The sequence below is a fragment of the Cnephaeus nilssonii genome (genome assembly GCF_951640355.1).
Source record: "Cnephaeus nilssonii genome assembly, chromosome: 24".
In the NCBI taxonomy this organism is placed as follows: Eukaryota; Metazoa; Chordata; class Mammalia; order Chiroptera; family Vespertilionidae; genus Cnephaeus; species Cnephaeus nilssonii.
In genome coordinates, this window is record NC_137095.1 from 7,687,228 (window position 1) to 7,701,153 (window position 13,926).

Here is a 13,926-nt window from a genome sequence, read left to right on the forward strand (position 1 = left end):
CTTGGCTTCGTGCAACTGAATGAGAGCAAAAGATTTCCAGGAAGGATTTATAGGATGCTGCAATGAAGTTCTGGGCTACTGAAGATCAAGAACAAGGGAAAAAAAATCTGTAAAAAATCCATAAAATATATTTAAAAAATAAAATAAAATAATGTGGGGGAAATGAACAGAGCCAATGGTTTGGCTCTGGAAGAGAGAAAGTTATGTCTGGAGAATAAAGGAAGAGGGGGCATCACCTCAGGACACTAGAAAATGTGAGTCTTACCTACGGATGATACCAGTGCGAACACTTCCAGCATCACATCGCAGTACAGACGTCTCTGAGCCTCATCAAGGAGCCCCCACTCCTCCTGAGAGAAGGCAATGGCCACGTCCTCAAAGTTCATATCCTGTCATAATGGGGACAGTTCAACCCATGATCAGCATCTCCCCTATGATTTTCTGTTCATCGTACTCCCCACCCTACACATCCATCCTCTCTCTCTACTACCTTCATCAGAGTAGGTACCAGGCCTTAGTCCAATTGAACTGACTCTCTCCTTATATGCCAACTGATACCACGTCTTCCCACAACAATGAAGTTGGAGGAGCAGATAAAAGATATCTGAGTCCTGGGCCTCACATGTAAGTCACACAGCCTCTGCTCAATACAGCTGAGGGAGAAATGTTGGCCATAAAGAGAGTGTGATTGATTTCACACAGGTCTTGTCAGGCATTCCCCCTGTAGTGCCCAGAATGTCCCTCCAAGACTCAGAAAAGCATGGGATCACACTTCCATCTTTGAACTCAATCCTAGGATGCTGAGTCCATCACCTTTCACTGACAGTCACATAATTCTCCGAAACACACTCCTCTCACACAGCCTCTTTCCCAGAGACACAATTTCAAGAAGAACACCAATATACCTTGTTCTGGACAGGATTTTTCCTAATCACCTTCTTTCCAAAATTCTAAGTCACTACTTCATAATGCATTGCTCTCCTACCCTCTGCCTTCCCCATACCAGGGGAGATTTTCAAGACACTGATGTGTGCTATCGTGTTCCTAATGATCAGTGTATCCGCCCTCAACAACTGACAGGTGTGCACATATATAACACCTAAGCTCTGGACGTTGCCTGTAGCATGATAACATCCCTCTTTTCAGAAAATTACAGTAAAATTCCACATATTAAATCCAGTCACCACCAAACATGGATTCACCTTTCATTCACCCTGAAGTCAATGTCAGGGCCCTGTGACCCTGAGTGAGCACACCCTCTCCAAGTACACATCAGTCCTTCTACCACACCTCTCCCACCTGCACTCCCACAAATTCAAACTGGATAAAGTACTGCCCCCACTGTGATAGTCCGCACTCAGGGAGGCAGCCCTGCATCCTGCTACAAAGGCCTCCCTCCCTGACTGCTTTTCACTTCCACCTCACCTAATGAACCGCATCAGATGGCAGATATCAGCGCCCCCACCTCTGGTGCTGCACTTGATGTCCCTTCTCGAGTCACAGCCTTCATCACTCAGGTCCCATCGCCTGTGTCCCTCTCACGGTTAGAGTCTAACCCATGCCCAGTGAGCGTTACAGATGACCGAGGCCACTGAGGTACCTGCCCTTGGCTGGAATCGAACCAGGAACCCTTCTGTTTGCAGACTGATGCTCTAAACAGTGAGCCAAACTGGCCAGGGCCCTGCTGCTGGTTTTTAAAAATTGACAGAAGTACCTGAACCCAGGAAGCAGGGAAAGGGGCATTCCTGGGGATGGTGGCGGGAGAGGAGGGGAGGAGGGAAATTCGGGGTGTCAGTGTCTTCAATGGCAGAGGAGCGCAGGCTTCCGGCAGACCCTCCCGCAGGGCGCACCTGGCCCCAGGGCGGGCAGCTCACCTTTCGACCTGGACGAGGAGGCTGCGGACACGTTGAGTGCGCAGGGACACCTTCTCAGGGGCTGCGGCCTGAAGTTATTTCTGCTCAGAGAGGAGGCGGCCGCGATTCTGTCACACACATAACACACACACGTCGGAAGATGTGTCGGCTGAAGCCAAACAGCCTCCCACACACGCTGGCTCTGCCTTGAGGAGCCTACACCCTGAGGGGCGGGGTGGGGGTGAGTTTTACACCCCAACTCTGGAGTAGCCCAAAGTGCTAGAGGTGACGCCCGAGATGTCGATGTTCAACCATGCCTTGGAAGAGCCTCTATGGTGAAGTTGGTCTTGGCAGTGGGCAGTGGTCACCTGGGAGTTAAGCCCCAGCAGGACCCTGCCAGTGGGAGGAGCTTAGCTCCTGTGTGACCACCAATATCCTCTCAATGGGAGGGGCCTAGCTCCTGTGGGAGGAGCTTAGCTCATGAGTGTGGGGCATAATGCCTGTTAGCCACAGGACCCAGACAGTGGGAGGTGCTTACGTCCTATGGGAGGAGCTTAGCTCATGTGGGCGGGGCTTACCTCCTGAGTCAGCAGCAGGATCCTTAGGTTGGGAGGGGGATTAACTCCTGTGTGACCAGCAGGATCCTGCCACTGGGAGGGGCTTTCATTTTCTGTCTCTTTTTCTCCCCGATACAGAAACAGACAATGAAATGCTGGGTTTTTTTTTTAGTCTCTCTTTCTGTAAGTTCACTATTGGTGTATAGAAATGCCATAGATTTCTTGGCGTTAATTTTGTATCCTGCTACCTTGCCAAATTCATTTATTAAGTCTAATAGCTTTTTGATGGAGTGTTTTGGGTTTTTTATGTATATCATGTCATCTGCAAATAAGGACAGCTTTACTTCTTCTTTTCCAATTTGAATGCCTATTATTTCTTCTTCTTGTCTCATTACAATGGCTAATACTTCCATTACTATGTCGAACAGGAGTGGTGAGAGAGGGCATCCCTGTCTTGTTCCTGTTCTTAGGGAAAATGGTTTTAGTTTTTGCCCATTGAGTATGATGTTGACTTGTGTGTTTATCATATATGGCTTTTATTATATTGAGGTATGATCCTTCTATTCCCACCTTGCTGAGAGTTTTTATCAAGAAGGGGTGTTGGATTTTGTCAAATGATTTTTCTGCATCAATTGATATGACTATGTGATTTTTATCACTTAATTTGTTTATATGATGTATCACGTTTATTGATTTGCGGGTATTGTACCATCCTTGCATCCCTGGGATAAATCCTACTTGGTCATGATGTATGATCTTTCTGATGTACTGCTGGATCCGATTTGCTATTATTTTGTTGAGGATATTGGCATCTATGTTCATGAGGGATATTGGCCTGTAATTCTCTTTCATTGTGTTGTCTTTATCTGGTTTTGGTATTAGGGTGATGCTGGCTTCATAGAACCAGCTTGGAAGTGTTCCTTCCTCTTGAATTTTTTTGAATAGTCTGAGGAGGATGGGTTTTAGTTCTTTGAATGTTTGGTAAAACTCCCGTGAAGCCGACTGGCCTCAGGCTTTGTTTGCTGGAAGCTTTTTGATGACTGCTTCAATTTCTTCCATAGTTTTTGGCCTATTGAGATGCTTCGATTCTTCCTGATTGAGTTTTAGAAGATTGTTTTTTCTAGGAATATGTCCATTTCCTACAGATTGTCCAGTTTGTTGGAATAGAGTTGTTCATAGTATTTTTTTAAAAATATATTTTATTGATTTTTTACAGAGAGGAAGAGAGAGGGATAGAGAGTTAGAAACATCGATGAGAGAGAAACATCGATCAGCTGCCTCTTGCACACCCCCTACTGGGGATGTGCCCGCAACCAAGGTACATGCCCTTGACCGGAATCGAACCTGGGACCCTTGAGTCCGCAGGCCGACGCTCTATCCACTGAGCCAAACCGGTTTCGGATATAGTATTTTTGAACAATCCTTTGTATAACTGTGGAGTCTGTTGTTATTTCTCCTCTTTCATTTTGGATTTTGTTTATTTGGGTCCTCACTCTTTGCTTCTTGGTGAGCCTGGCTAGAGCTTCATCAATCTTGTTTATTCTTTTAAAGAACCAGATCTTGGTTTTGTTGATCTTTTGTATTTATTTTTTTTGGGGGGGTCTCTATCTCATTTATCTCTGCTCTGATCTTTATTATTTCCTTCCTTCTGATTACACTGGGCTTTTCTTGTTGCTCTCTTTCTAACTCGAGTTGTAGAGTTAGGTAATTTATTACCATTGTTTCTTGTTTTTTGCAGTAGGATTGTAGAACTATGAACTTCCCTCTCAAGACTGCTTTTGCTGTGTCCCATACATTTTGGATTGTTGTGTTTTCATGTCGTTTGTTGCCATAATGTTTTTCATTTCTTCTTTGATCTCTCTGGCAACCCAGTCATTGTTTAATAGCATGCTATTTAGTCTCCATGTGTTTGATTTTTTTGGATTGTATTTATTGTAGTTGATTTCCAGTTCTATGCCACTGTGATCTGAGAAGATGCTTGATATAATTTCTATCTTCTTGAATTTGAAGAGACTTTGCCTGTGACCCAGCATATGGTCTATCTTTGAAAATGACCCATGTGCACTTGAGAAGAATGCATATTCTGTGGCTCTGGGGTGAAATGTTCTGAAGATGTCAATTAATTCCATCTGGTCTAGTGAGTCATTTAGGATTGATGTTTCTTTGCTGATTTTTTGTTTAGAGGATTTGTCCAATAGTGATATTGGGGTATTAAAGTCTCCTACTATGACTGTATTTCTGTCAATCTCTCCCTTGATATCCTCCAGGAGTTTTGTTATGTATTTGGGTGCTCCTGTATTGGATGCGTATATGTTTACCAGAGTTATTTCTTCTTGCTGGATTGCTCCCTTTTGAATTATGAAGTGGCCTTCCTTATCTCTTTTTATATCCTTCACTTTGAGATCTAATTTGTCAGATATAAGTATTGCTACCCCAGCTTTTTTTTTCATTTCCATTCACCTGGAAAACCTTTTTCCATGCCTTCACTCTCAGTCTGTGTGAATCTATTTTTCTAAAATGGGTTTCTTGTACACAGCAGATATATGGGTCAAGTTTTCTTATCCAAACCGTTACCCTATATCTTTAGATTGGAGCATTTAATCCATTTACATTTAAAGTTATTATTGATAAATACTTATTTGTCACCATTTTTATTCTATACCCCTGTGTTCCTTCTTCACTTCCCATTTCTTCTTTTCACAGCAGACCCTTATGCATTTCTTGCATTGCTGGTTTGGTGGTAATAAACTCCCTTAGTCCTTTTTTGTCTGTGAAGCTCCTGATTTCACCTTCAATTTTGATTGATAGCCTTGCTGGGTACAGTATTCTTGGATTCAGACCCTTCCTTTGCATGACTTTGCATATTTCATTCCATTCCCTTCTGGCCTGATGAGTTTCTGTTGAGAAATCAGTTGCTAGTCTGATGGGGGTTCCTTTGTATGTAACTTTCTGTCTCTCTCTGGCCGCTTTTAAGATTATTATTTTGTCGTTGGTGTTTGCCAATTTAATTATAATGTGCCTTGGCATCGGTCTTTTGGTGTTCATTTTGCTTGGGACTCTGTGAGCTTCTTGGATTTGTGTGGGTTTTTTCTTCCCTATATCAGGGAAGATTTCTGTCATTATTATTTCAAACAGGTTTTCTATTCCTTGCTCAGTTTCCTCTCCTTCTGGCACCGCGCTTATGCAGATGGTTTTGTTTCGTGTTGTCCCAAAGTTACCTTAGGCTGTCCTCTTACTTTTTAATTTCTTTTTCTAGAAGCTGGTCTACTTGGGTATTTTTTCCTACCTTGTCTTCTAGCTCACTGATTCGGTCTTCTGCTTCTTCTAGTCTACTCTTGATGCTTTCTACTGAGTTCTTTATAGCAGCGATGTCATTTTTCATTTGTTCTTGATTCTTCTTCATTTCCTCTTGGTTCATACACATATTGTCGAATTTGTCTTCCATTCTTTTCATCCACCTTATGACCATTTCTCTGAATTCTTTCTCTGAATGCCAAGAAATCTATGGCATTTCTATACACCAATAGTGAACTTACAGAAAGAGAGACTAAAAAAGCAATCCCATTTATCATCACACCAAAAAAATTAAGATACCTAGGGATAAACCTAACTAAGGAGATAAAAGACCTATATGCAGAAAACTACAGGACACTGAAAAAAGAGATAGAGGAAGACGTAAACACATGGAAGAACATACCATGTTCATGGATTGGTAGAATCAACATCATTCAAATGTCCATACTACCCAAAGCAATCTATAGATTCAATGCACTCCCCATTAAAATACCAATGGCATATTTCACCGACCTAGAAAGAACTCTCCAAAAATTCATCTGGAATAAAAAAAAGATCCCGAATAGCCACAGCAATCCTGAGAAAGAACAAAGTAAGTGGGATCTCAATACCAGATTTCAAGCTGTATTACAAGGCCACTGTTCTCAAATCAGCCTGGTACTGGCACAAGAACAGATATATAGACCAATGGAATAGAATAGAGAACCCAGATATCGACCCAAACCACTATGCACAATTAATATTTGACAAAGGAGGCATGAACATACAATGGAGTCAAGACAGTCTCTTCAATAAATGGTGTTGGGAAAATTGGACGGATACAAGCAAAAAAATGAAACTAGATCACCAACTTACACCATACACAAAAATAAACTCAAAAAGGATACAGGACTTAAACATAAGACGGGAAACCATAAAAATACTAGAGGAATCCACAGGCAGCAAAATCTCAGACATATGCCGAAAGAACTTCTTCACTAATACTGCTCCTAGGGCAATGGAAGCTAAAGAGAAAATTAACAAATGGGACTACATCAAAATAAAAAGCTTTTTTACAGCAAAAGAAACCATCAACAAAACAACAAGAAAGCCCACTGCATGGGAGAACATATTTGCAAATGTTATCACTGATAAAGGTTTAATCTCCAACATCTACAGACAACTTCTACAACTTAATAAAAGGAAGATAAATGATCCAATAAAAAAAAAATGGGCAATGTGCCTAAATAGAATATTTTCAAAAGAAGACAGAGGAAGGCCCAGACACATGAAAACATGCTCAACGTCACTAATTATCCGAGAGATGCAAATCAAAACGACAATGCGGTCCCATCTCACACCGGTCAGAATGGCTATCATCAACAAATCAACAAACGACAAGTGTTGGCGAGGATGCGGAGAGAAAGGAACCCTCGTGCACTGCTGGTGGGAATGCAGACGGGTGCAGCCACTGTGGAGAACAGTATGGAGTTTCCTCAAAAAACTAAAAATGGAGCTCCCATTTGACCTAGTAATCCCACTTCTAGGAGTATATCCCAAGAAACTAGAAACACCAGTCAGAACGGATATATGCACCCCAATGTTTATAGCAGCACAATTCACCATAGCTGAGATTTGGAAACAGTCTAAATGCTGGATGACTGGATCAGAAAACTATGGTCCATCTACACAATGGAATACTACGCTGCTATAATAAAGAAGGAATTCTTACCATTTGCAGCAGCATGGATGGACCTGGAGAGCATTATGTTAAGAGAAATAAACCAGGCAATGAAAGAAAAATACCACATGATCTCACTCATTTATGGAAAATAAAGAACATTATAATCTGATGAACAAAAAGATAGATACAGAGGCAGTAAAGCACCGAACAGACTGTCAAATTCCAACGGGAAGGCTGGGGAGTGTTGGGGAGGGGGAAAGAGATCAACCAAAGGACTTGTATGCATGCATATAAGCACACCAATGGACACAAGACACTGAGGGGGTCGGATGAGGGCATGTGACAGGGGGTAGGGGCGGCCGGGGGAAGGTCAATGGGGGGGAAAAAAGGAGTTATATGTACTACTATACGTAATACTTTAAACAAACAAACAAAAAATTTCAATTAAACTTTGAATTCTGTAAACCCAGACTATAAAGCCATTCAAATTGTACAAATAACTTAGAAGAATTTGTGTTTAAAAAAAGGTGCACCATTTCTTAATATAAGTGAGCCAATGTTTAGAAACACATTGCAGTTGTAATTGCAGTTAAAAGTTTTTAAAAGACAGTGAATTTCAAATTTACTAAAGGAGAAAAATAGTATATCTTATATCCTACTGGTTGGTAGATATCTTCCTCATAAAAGTTCCAATAGTATTACAATTTCCTTGGAATAAATTTGTATATGTGATGCTTTGGATATGAGATGACTTCAACAATAAACAAATACATCAGATGAAGTTTTCAATGAAAAAAAAAAAAAGAAAATGAAATGCTGCACCTGTGAGCTCCCAGTGACCACCCGTCTACAGAGGGGACACCTTGCTGACCAGATACCACTTTTCCCTTTGTCAGAAGGGCATTGATAGAAGCCAAAACCCCTCCACATTTATTCATTATGCTAGTCCTGGAGAAGACAATTTTCTGTAATCCAACCCGGCCAAACAATAGGGTAGTTTTTTTGTTGTTCACCCCTCACTTTAATGCACAGGGTTACCATGCATACTCCATAGGATATCACTCATTTTCAAAAAAGTCTAGACCAGCCAGGCTGGCGTGGCTCAGCAGTTGAGCATCGACCTATGAACCAGAAGGTTAGGGTTCAATTTCCGGTCAGGGCACATGTCCAGGTTACAGGCTTGATCCCCAGTGGGGGACGTGCAGGAGGCAGCCGATCCATGATTCTCTCTCATCATTGATGTTCCTCTCTCTTCCTATCCCTTCCTTTCTGAAATCAATTAAAAAAAAAAAAAAATATATATATATATATATATACATATATATATATATATATATTTAAAAAAAAGAAGGGACAATGGGAGGGGCGGGGGAGACGGAGAGGCAGAGAGCCAGAGGGAGGGGTTCCCACTGGTTGTGACCCCACCTCCCCGGGCGGGTGCACGAGGCTCTTACCGTATCCGCAGCTTCCTCTGCAGCAGCTGCAGGATGTCGGCCGACTGCTGGTGATAGTCGAGAGCCGCCTGGACAAACTGGGCCAGCTGGCTGAGTTGCTCTACCTGCAGGGAAGGGGATGTTACTCCCTGGAGGCGGGACATGAGCCCAGGGACCAGGCCTTGCAGGGAAGCCCCGTCCGCCTCGGTCATGTAATGTCACAGGAGCTGGTGAGCATCACGCGGGTCCAGTGTATAGAGCTAGCGATGCCGGCCGCACACGTGCTCATGGAGTTCTGATTGTAAATGTGCTTTAACTCAATCAAATGCTGACTATCCCACGGAGAGGATATTCTCAGGAGATTTTCTTTTATGCTATAAAGCTCACCGATCTGAGAGCATCGGCCTGCGGACCAAAGGGTCCCGGGATCGATTCCTGTCAAGGGCACGTGCCTTGGTTGCAGGCTCCTCCCCGGCCAGGGCCCTGGTCAGCGCGCCTGCAGGAGGCAACCCATTGACGTTTCTCTCACATGGATGTTTCTCTCTGCCTCTCCCTCTCTCTAAAAATCAATGGAAAAATATCCTCAGGCGAGGATGAACCAACAATAAACAAATAAATAATTTTTCTTTAAAAAATATAACAATAAAGTTCATTGTCCATGTGGAAACAGAGATCCAGCTTTTCCTATGACAAGGGAAAGTGTCACTGAGCGGATGAGCGGCTCCCTCACTGAAGTGTCTCTTGGGCTCCTTTCTGCTCAAGTCCAGTCAGGAGACTAAGTACATCCTGCTCTTCTCAGACAAGAGGGACCCAGGGCAGCGCCCCCTGTAGGTTCTTGCTGTTATAACAGCCTTCCCTGAGACAAACAGCTGAAAGGAATAAACTCTAAAGAAGGTGGCATCTCTCATTCCACCCATCCACACAACTGAACGGATTCCTTCAGTTTCACCTCTTTGGCTCTGACACATACTTTTTTATTTTTTAATATATTTTTATTGATTTCAGAGAGGAAGGGAGAGAGAGTGAGAAACATCAATGAGAGAGAAACATGGATCGGCTGCCTCCTGCACGCCCTCCACTGGGGATGGAACCCACAACCCAGGTATGTGCCCTTGACCAGAATCGAACCCAGGACCCTTCAATCCGCAGGTTGGCGCTCTATTCACTGAGCCACACCGGCCAGGGCTGACACATACTTTTCAACAAGCCCAGTGACTCAACCTCACGTGATCCCAGTAGACTGCCACCTCTGTCCTCAGGAAAGCGAATTTCTATCTTAACACCCTGTTTGCAATCCGCATGGCACTGCAGAATGTGAAACGGAATCGTGGGAGAGAACTAAATGAACATTCTTCTTGTTTTGTTTTGAATCCTCACGTGAGGATATTCCTTCTATTGGTTTTTAGAGAGTGGAAGGGAGAGAGAGACAGAGAGAGAAACATTGATGTGAGAGAGACACATTGATTGGTTTGCCTTCGCACACAACCCAACCAGGGCTGGGTATCAAGCCTGCCACCAAGATACGTGCCCTTGACCAGAATCGAACCTGGGACCCTTCTGTCCACAGGCCTATGCTCTTTGCACTGAGCCACACCCGCTAGGGCTAAAGGAACATTCTCTGAAACACTGTGGGGCTGAGAGGGTCGGAGGGGACATCAGCAGCTCTTCTCTCGCATGTGGCTAAAATACAAGGTTATGTCACGGAGAGATGCATTTGTCACTAGGCACTTCCTCCATTCCTGGCTGACATCAGGAGAGACATGCATCCCGGACGCTGTGCACGCACATAGTAGGTGCTCAGTGCAACCAGGGGAGAGGTGGTTACTAAGCTGAGTCTCTTGTCATGTGGAGGCCCCCAGCTGTGCCCGGGCCACGAGCAGCCAGCTGTGTGTGGTGGCCTCCGCTCCCCAAACCACACTTGGAATGAAATACCCGGACGCAGCCAGCATGGCTCAGTGGTTGAGCACCGACCTAGGAATCAGGAGGTGACGGTTCTATTCCAGTCGGGGCACATGCCCAGGTTGCGGGCTTGATCCCCAGTAGGGGGTGTGCAGGAGGCAGCTGATCCATGATTCTCTCTCATCATTGATGTTTCTCTCCCTCCCTCTCCCTCTAAGTGGCTGACTGTACATGCGTCTGACTGGCCAATACGTATGACGTGCACTGGCAATCCTCTCTAATAAAATGGTAATATGCAAATTAACCATCACTCCGCTACATAAGCCACGCCCACCAGCCAATCAGGGCGAGTATGCAAATTAACCCCAATCCAAGATGGCTACAGCCACAGAGAGCAAGGTTTCCCAGGTAACAGAGGAAGCCAAGCTTTCCATAGCCGTTGCAGGCCTAAGCCTCCACTCAAGCTACAAAGTTTCAATTATAGAACGTAAACAAATTCAAACAAATGGCGGCAGAATGGAGCTTGAGAGAGCAAGCCAGGGTTGCCGGCGGCAACAGGGGAAGCAAAGCTTTAAAGCACACCCTGGCCGGGCTCAACTTAAGGCTACAAAGTTTCAATTGTAGAAGGTGAATTAACTGCCACATAAATGGCTACCACCCCGGAGGGAGCAGCAGGCTTGGCTCCGCTCCAGGCTACAAAGTTTCAATTGTAGAAGAAAAATAAATTCCAGATACCAGGGCTTCCCCTTGCATTGCCAGGGGGCGTGACCGGCCTGCAAACCACCACAGGCCCCTCGCTCAGGCCGCCCCACACCCCAAGGGAACCCCACCCTGATCCAGGACACCCTTCAGGGCAAACCAGCTGGCTCCCACCCGTGCACCAGGCCTCTATCCTATCTAATAAAAGAGTACTATACAGATTGATCATCACTGCAACACACAATATAGCTGCCCCCATGTGGTCAAAGATCCTGCCCCCATGTAGACACAAGATGGCCACTACAAGATGGCCAGCAGGAGAGGGCAGTTGGGAGGCACCCGGCCTGCAAGGGAGGGCAGTTGGAGGTGATCAACCCTGCAGGAGAGGGCAGTTAGGGGTGACCAGGCTGGCAGAGGAGGGAAGTTGGGGGCAAACAGGCTGGCAGGGGAGCAGTTAAGCATCAACCAGGCTGGCAGCAGAGTGGTTAGGGGGTGATCAGGCTGGCAGGCAGAAGTGGTTAGGGGCAATCAGAAAGGCAGGCAGGCAAGCAGTTGGGAGCCAGTAGTCCTGGATTGTGAGAGGGATGTCCGACTGCCCGTTTAGGCCCGATCCCACCAGGATCGGGCCTAAACGGGCAGTCGGACATCCCTCCAGGAGTCCCAGATTGGAGAGGGTACAGGCTGGGCTGAGAGACAACCCCCCGCCGTGCACGAATTTCGTGCACCGGGCTTCTAGTTTAAAAATAAACGTTAACTCATACATGCACAATACATATAAAGCTCTCGCTGGCACCAATCGCACGCATGTTTTAATTTTATACTGCTAGAGGCCCGATGCACAAAGATTTGTGCAAGAGTGGGCCTTCCTTCCCCCAGCTGCTGGCACCACCTTCGGCTCTGGCTGGAGCCGCCTTTCCGCCTTCCCACCCTGCCCAGAGGCCTGGAGCGGCTGGGGCAGTGCCAAACACCCCTGGCCACTGCACCTGAGTATGCAAATTAACCCACCATATTTGTTGGGTTAATTTGCATAGTCACTCCTGATTGGCTGGTGGGCGTCATGAAAGGTACGGTCAATTTGCATCTTACCTTTATTAGTGTAGATATTATATATACTATTTTGACATGTAATTTTTTGCAGTAACGTAAGTACTTGCAGGAATCTTTCTTCTAATTAATTTCCTTTCAATGTGCACGAACTAGTGCACCAGGCCACTAGTATATAAATTTTAAAAAATTCTGATTTCTGGAAACTTTTAAAACAACAAAGGCTCCCAAAAGCTTCCCCACAAACATACAGTCAATGTTCCATTCCCAGGAGGGTCTCCTGCTTGGGGTCAATACTTACGTCATTTTCTAAAAACCTAAACATGCTTTTCTCTGCCACAACCTTGGACTCCTCGAACTTTTCCATTGCTTGTGTGATGTCGTCGTCGGGGATCTTTCCAACGCGCTTCCTTTTATAATCGTAGTCCAGGCGGCGGCCCTCCAGCCTCTTCAAGTGGTGCTGAGGGAGAGGAGACAGACCTGGAGCCGCTACCTCGGCACGGGGCCCAGGGCGGCCTGCCGTGCCTCTACAAGGAAGGTCATTGCTTCCTCTGGGTCTACATGTTAGGGTTAGGGACCCAGTTACTTTACTTTTTGGTGGGCACCTCAGCATCTGGGAGAGGCTTCTTTTATCAAGGAATATTTATGAAATGAATGAACAAATGGATGTATGGATGGATGATAGCATAAACAGATGAATGGATGGATGGAGCGATGATAGCATTAAGTGTATGAATGGATAGATGGATGAATGGAGGGATAATAGCATAAATGGATGGATGGATGGATGATAGCATCCATGGATGGGTGGATGGATGGATGGACAGATGATAGAATACATGAATGGATGGATAGATGGATGGATGGATGGAAGAATGGATGGATGACAGATGATTGTCAATATGGACCATAAGGACACAGTATTGTCACTCATATTCCATTTTCAAAGATCTTTACAAGAACTCTCACCAGCTCTGTTAATGTCCGTAATTTCCAACCAAATTAACTATACCAAAAATAGGGATGGATATGTCTTCCGGCACTACTGTCGAATGCTTATTAAGAAGTAGATGATAAAAATACAAATCTCTAGTATCTTCTAAAGCAAACATGTCAAACGCATGTCCTGCAGGCTGCATGTGGCCCACAATGAATATTTTTGAGGCCCAGCCAGTATAAAGTTATGTAAGAAATGTTTTAATAAAAATTTTGCAACTTGCCCTAGCTGGTTTGGCTCAGTGGATAGAGTGTCGGCCTGCAGACTGAAAGGTCCCAGGTTTGATTCCAGTCAAGGGCACATGCCCAGGTTGCGGGCTCCATCCCCCCGTAGGGGGCGTGTGCAAGGCAGCCGATCAATGATTCTCTCTCATCATTGATGTTTCTATATCTCTCTCTCCCTCTCCCTTCCTCTCTGAAATCAATAAAAATATATATTTTTTAAAAATTTTGCAACTTAATTTTTACAATATCCTGTTATAGATAAT

The 13,926-nt window shown here is 44.7% G+C and overlaps 1 protein-coding gene across 7 annotated transcripts in view; it reads right to left on the reverse strand.

The window, feature by feature from the left end:
- The window catches only part of LOC307094912 (endophilin-A3-like), a gene marked incomplete at its 5' end in the record, with an annotated part of 109,856 nt that overhangs the window by 69,598 nt on the left and 26,332 nt on the right, over nt 1–13,926 (reverse strand). For 3 of the 7 annotated variants that reach the window (XM_079764085.1, XM_079764079.1, XM_079764084.1), the window contains 6 exons: nt 1–107; nt 266–389; nt 1,601–1,687; nt 1,875–1,981; nt 8,822–8,925; nt 12,744–12,902. In XM_079764085.1, coding sequence (XP_079620211.1) covers nt 1,653–1,687; nt 1,875–1,981; nt 8,822–8,925; nt 12,744–12,902 — 405 coding nt within the window. In that variant the 3' untranslated portion in view covers nt 1–107; nt 266–389; nt 1,601–1,652. Of the gene's footprint in view, nt 108–265; nt 1,524–1,600; nt 1,688–1,874; nt 1,982–8,821; nt 8,926–12,743; nt 12,903–13,926 lie in introns of those variants that run through there. The other 4 variants (XM_079764086.1, XM_079764087.1, XM_079764078.1 and 1 more) reach the window with 4 other exon arrangements.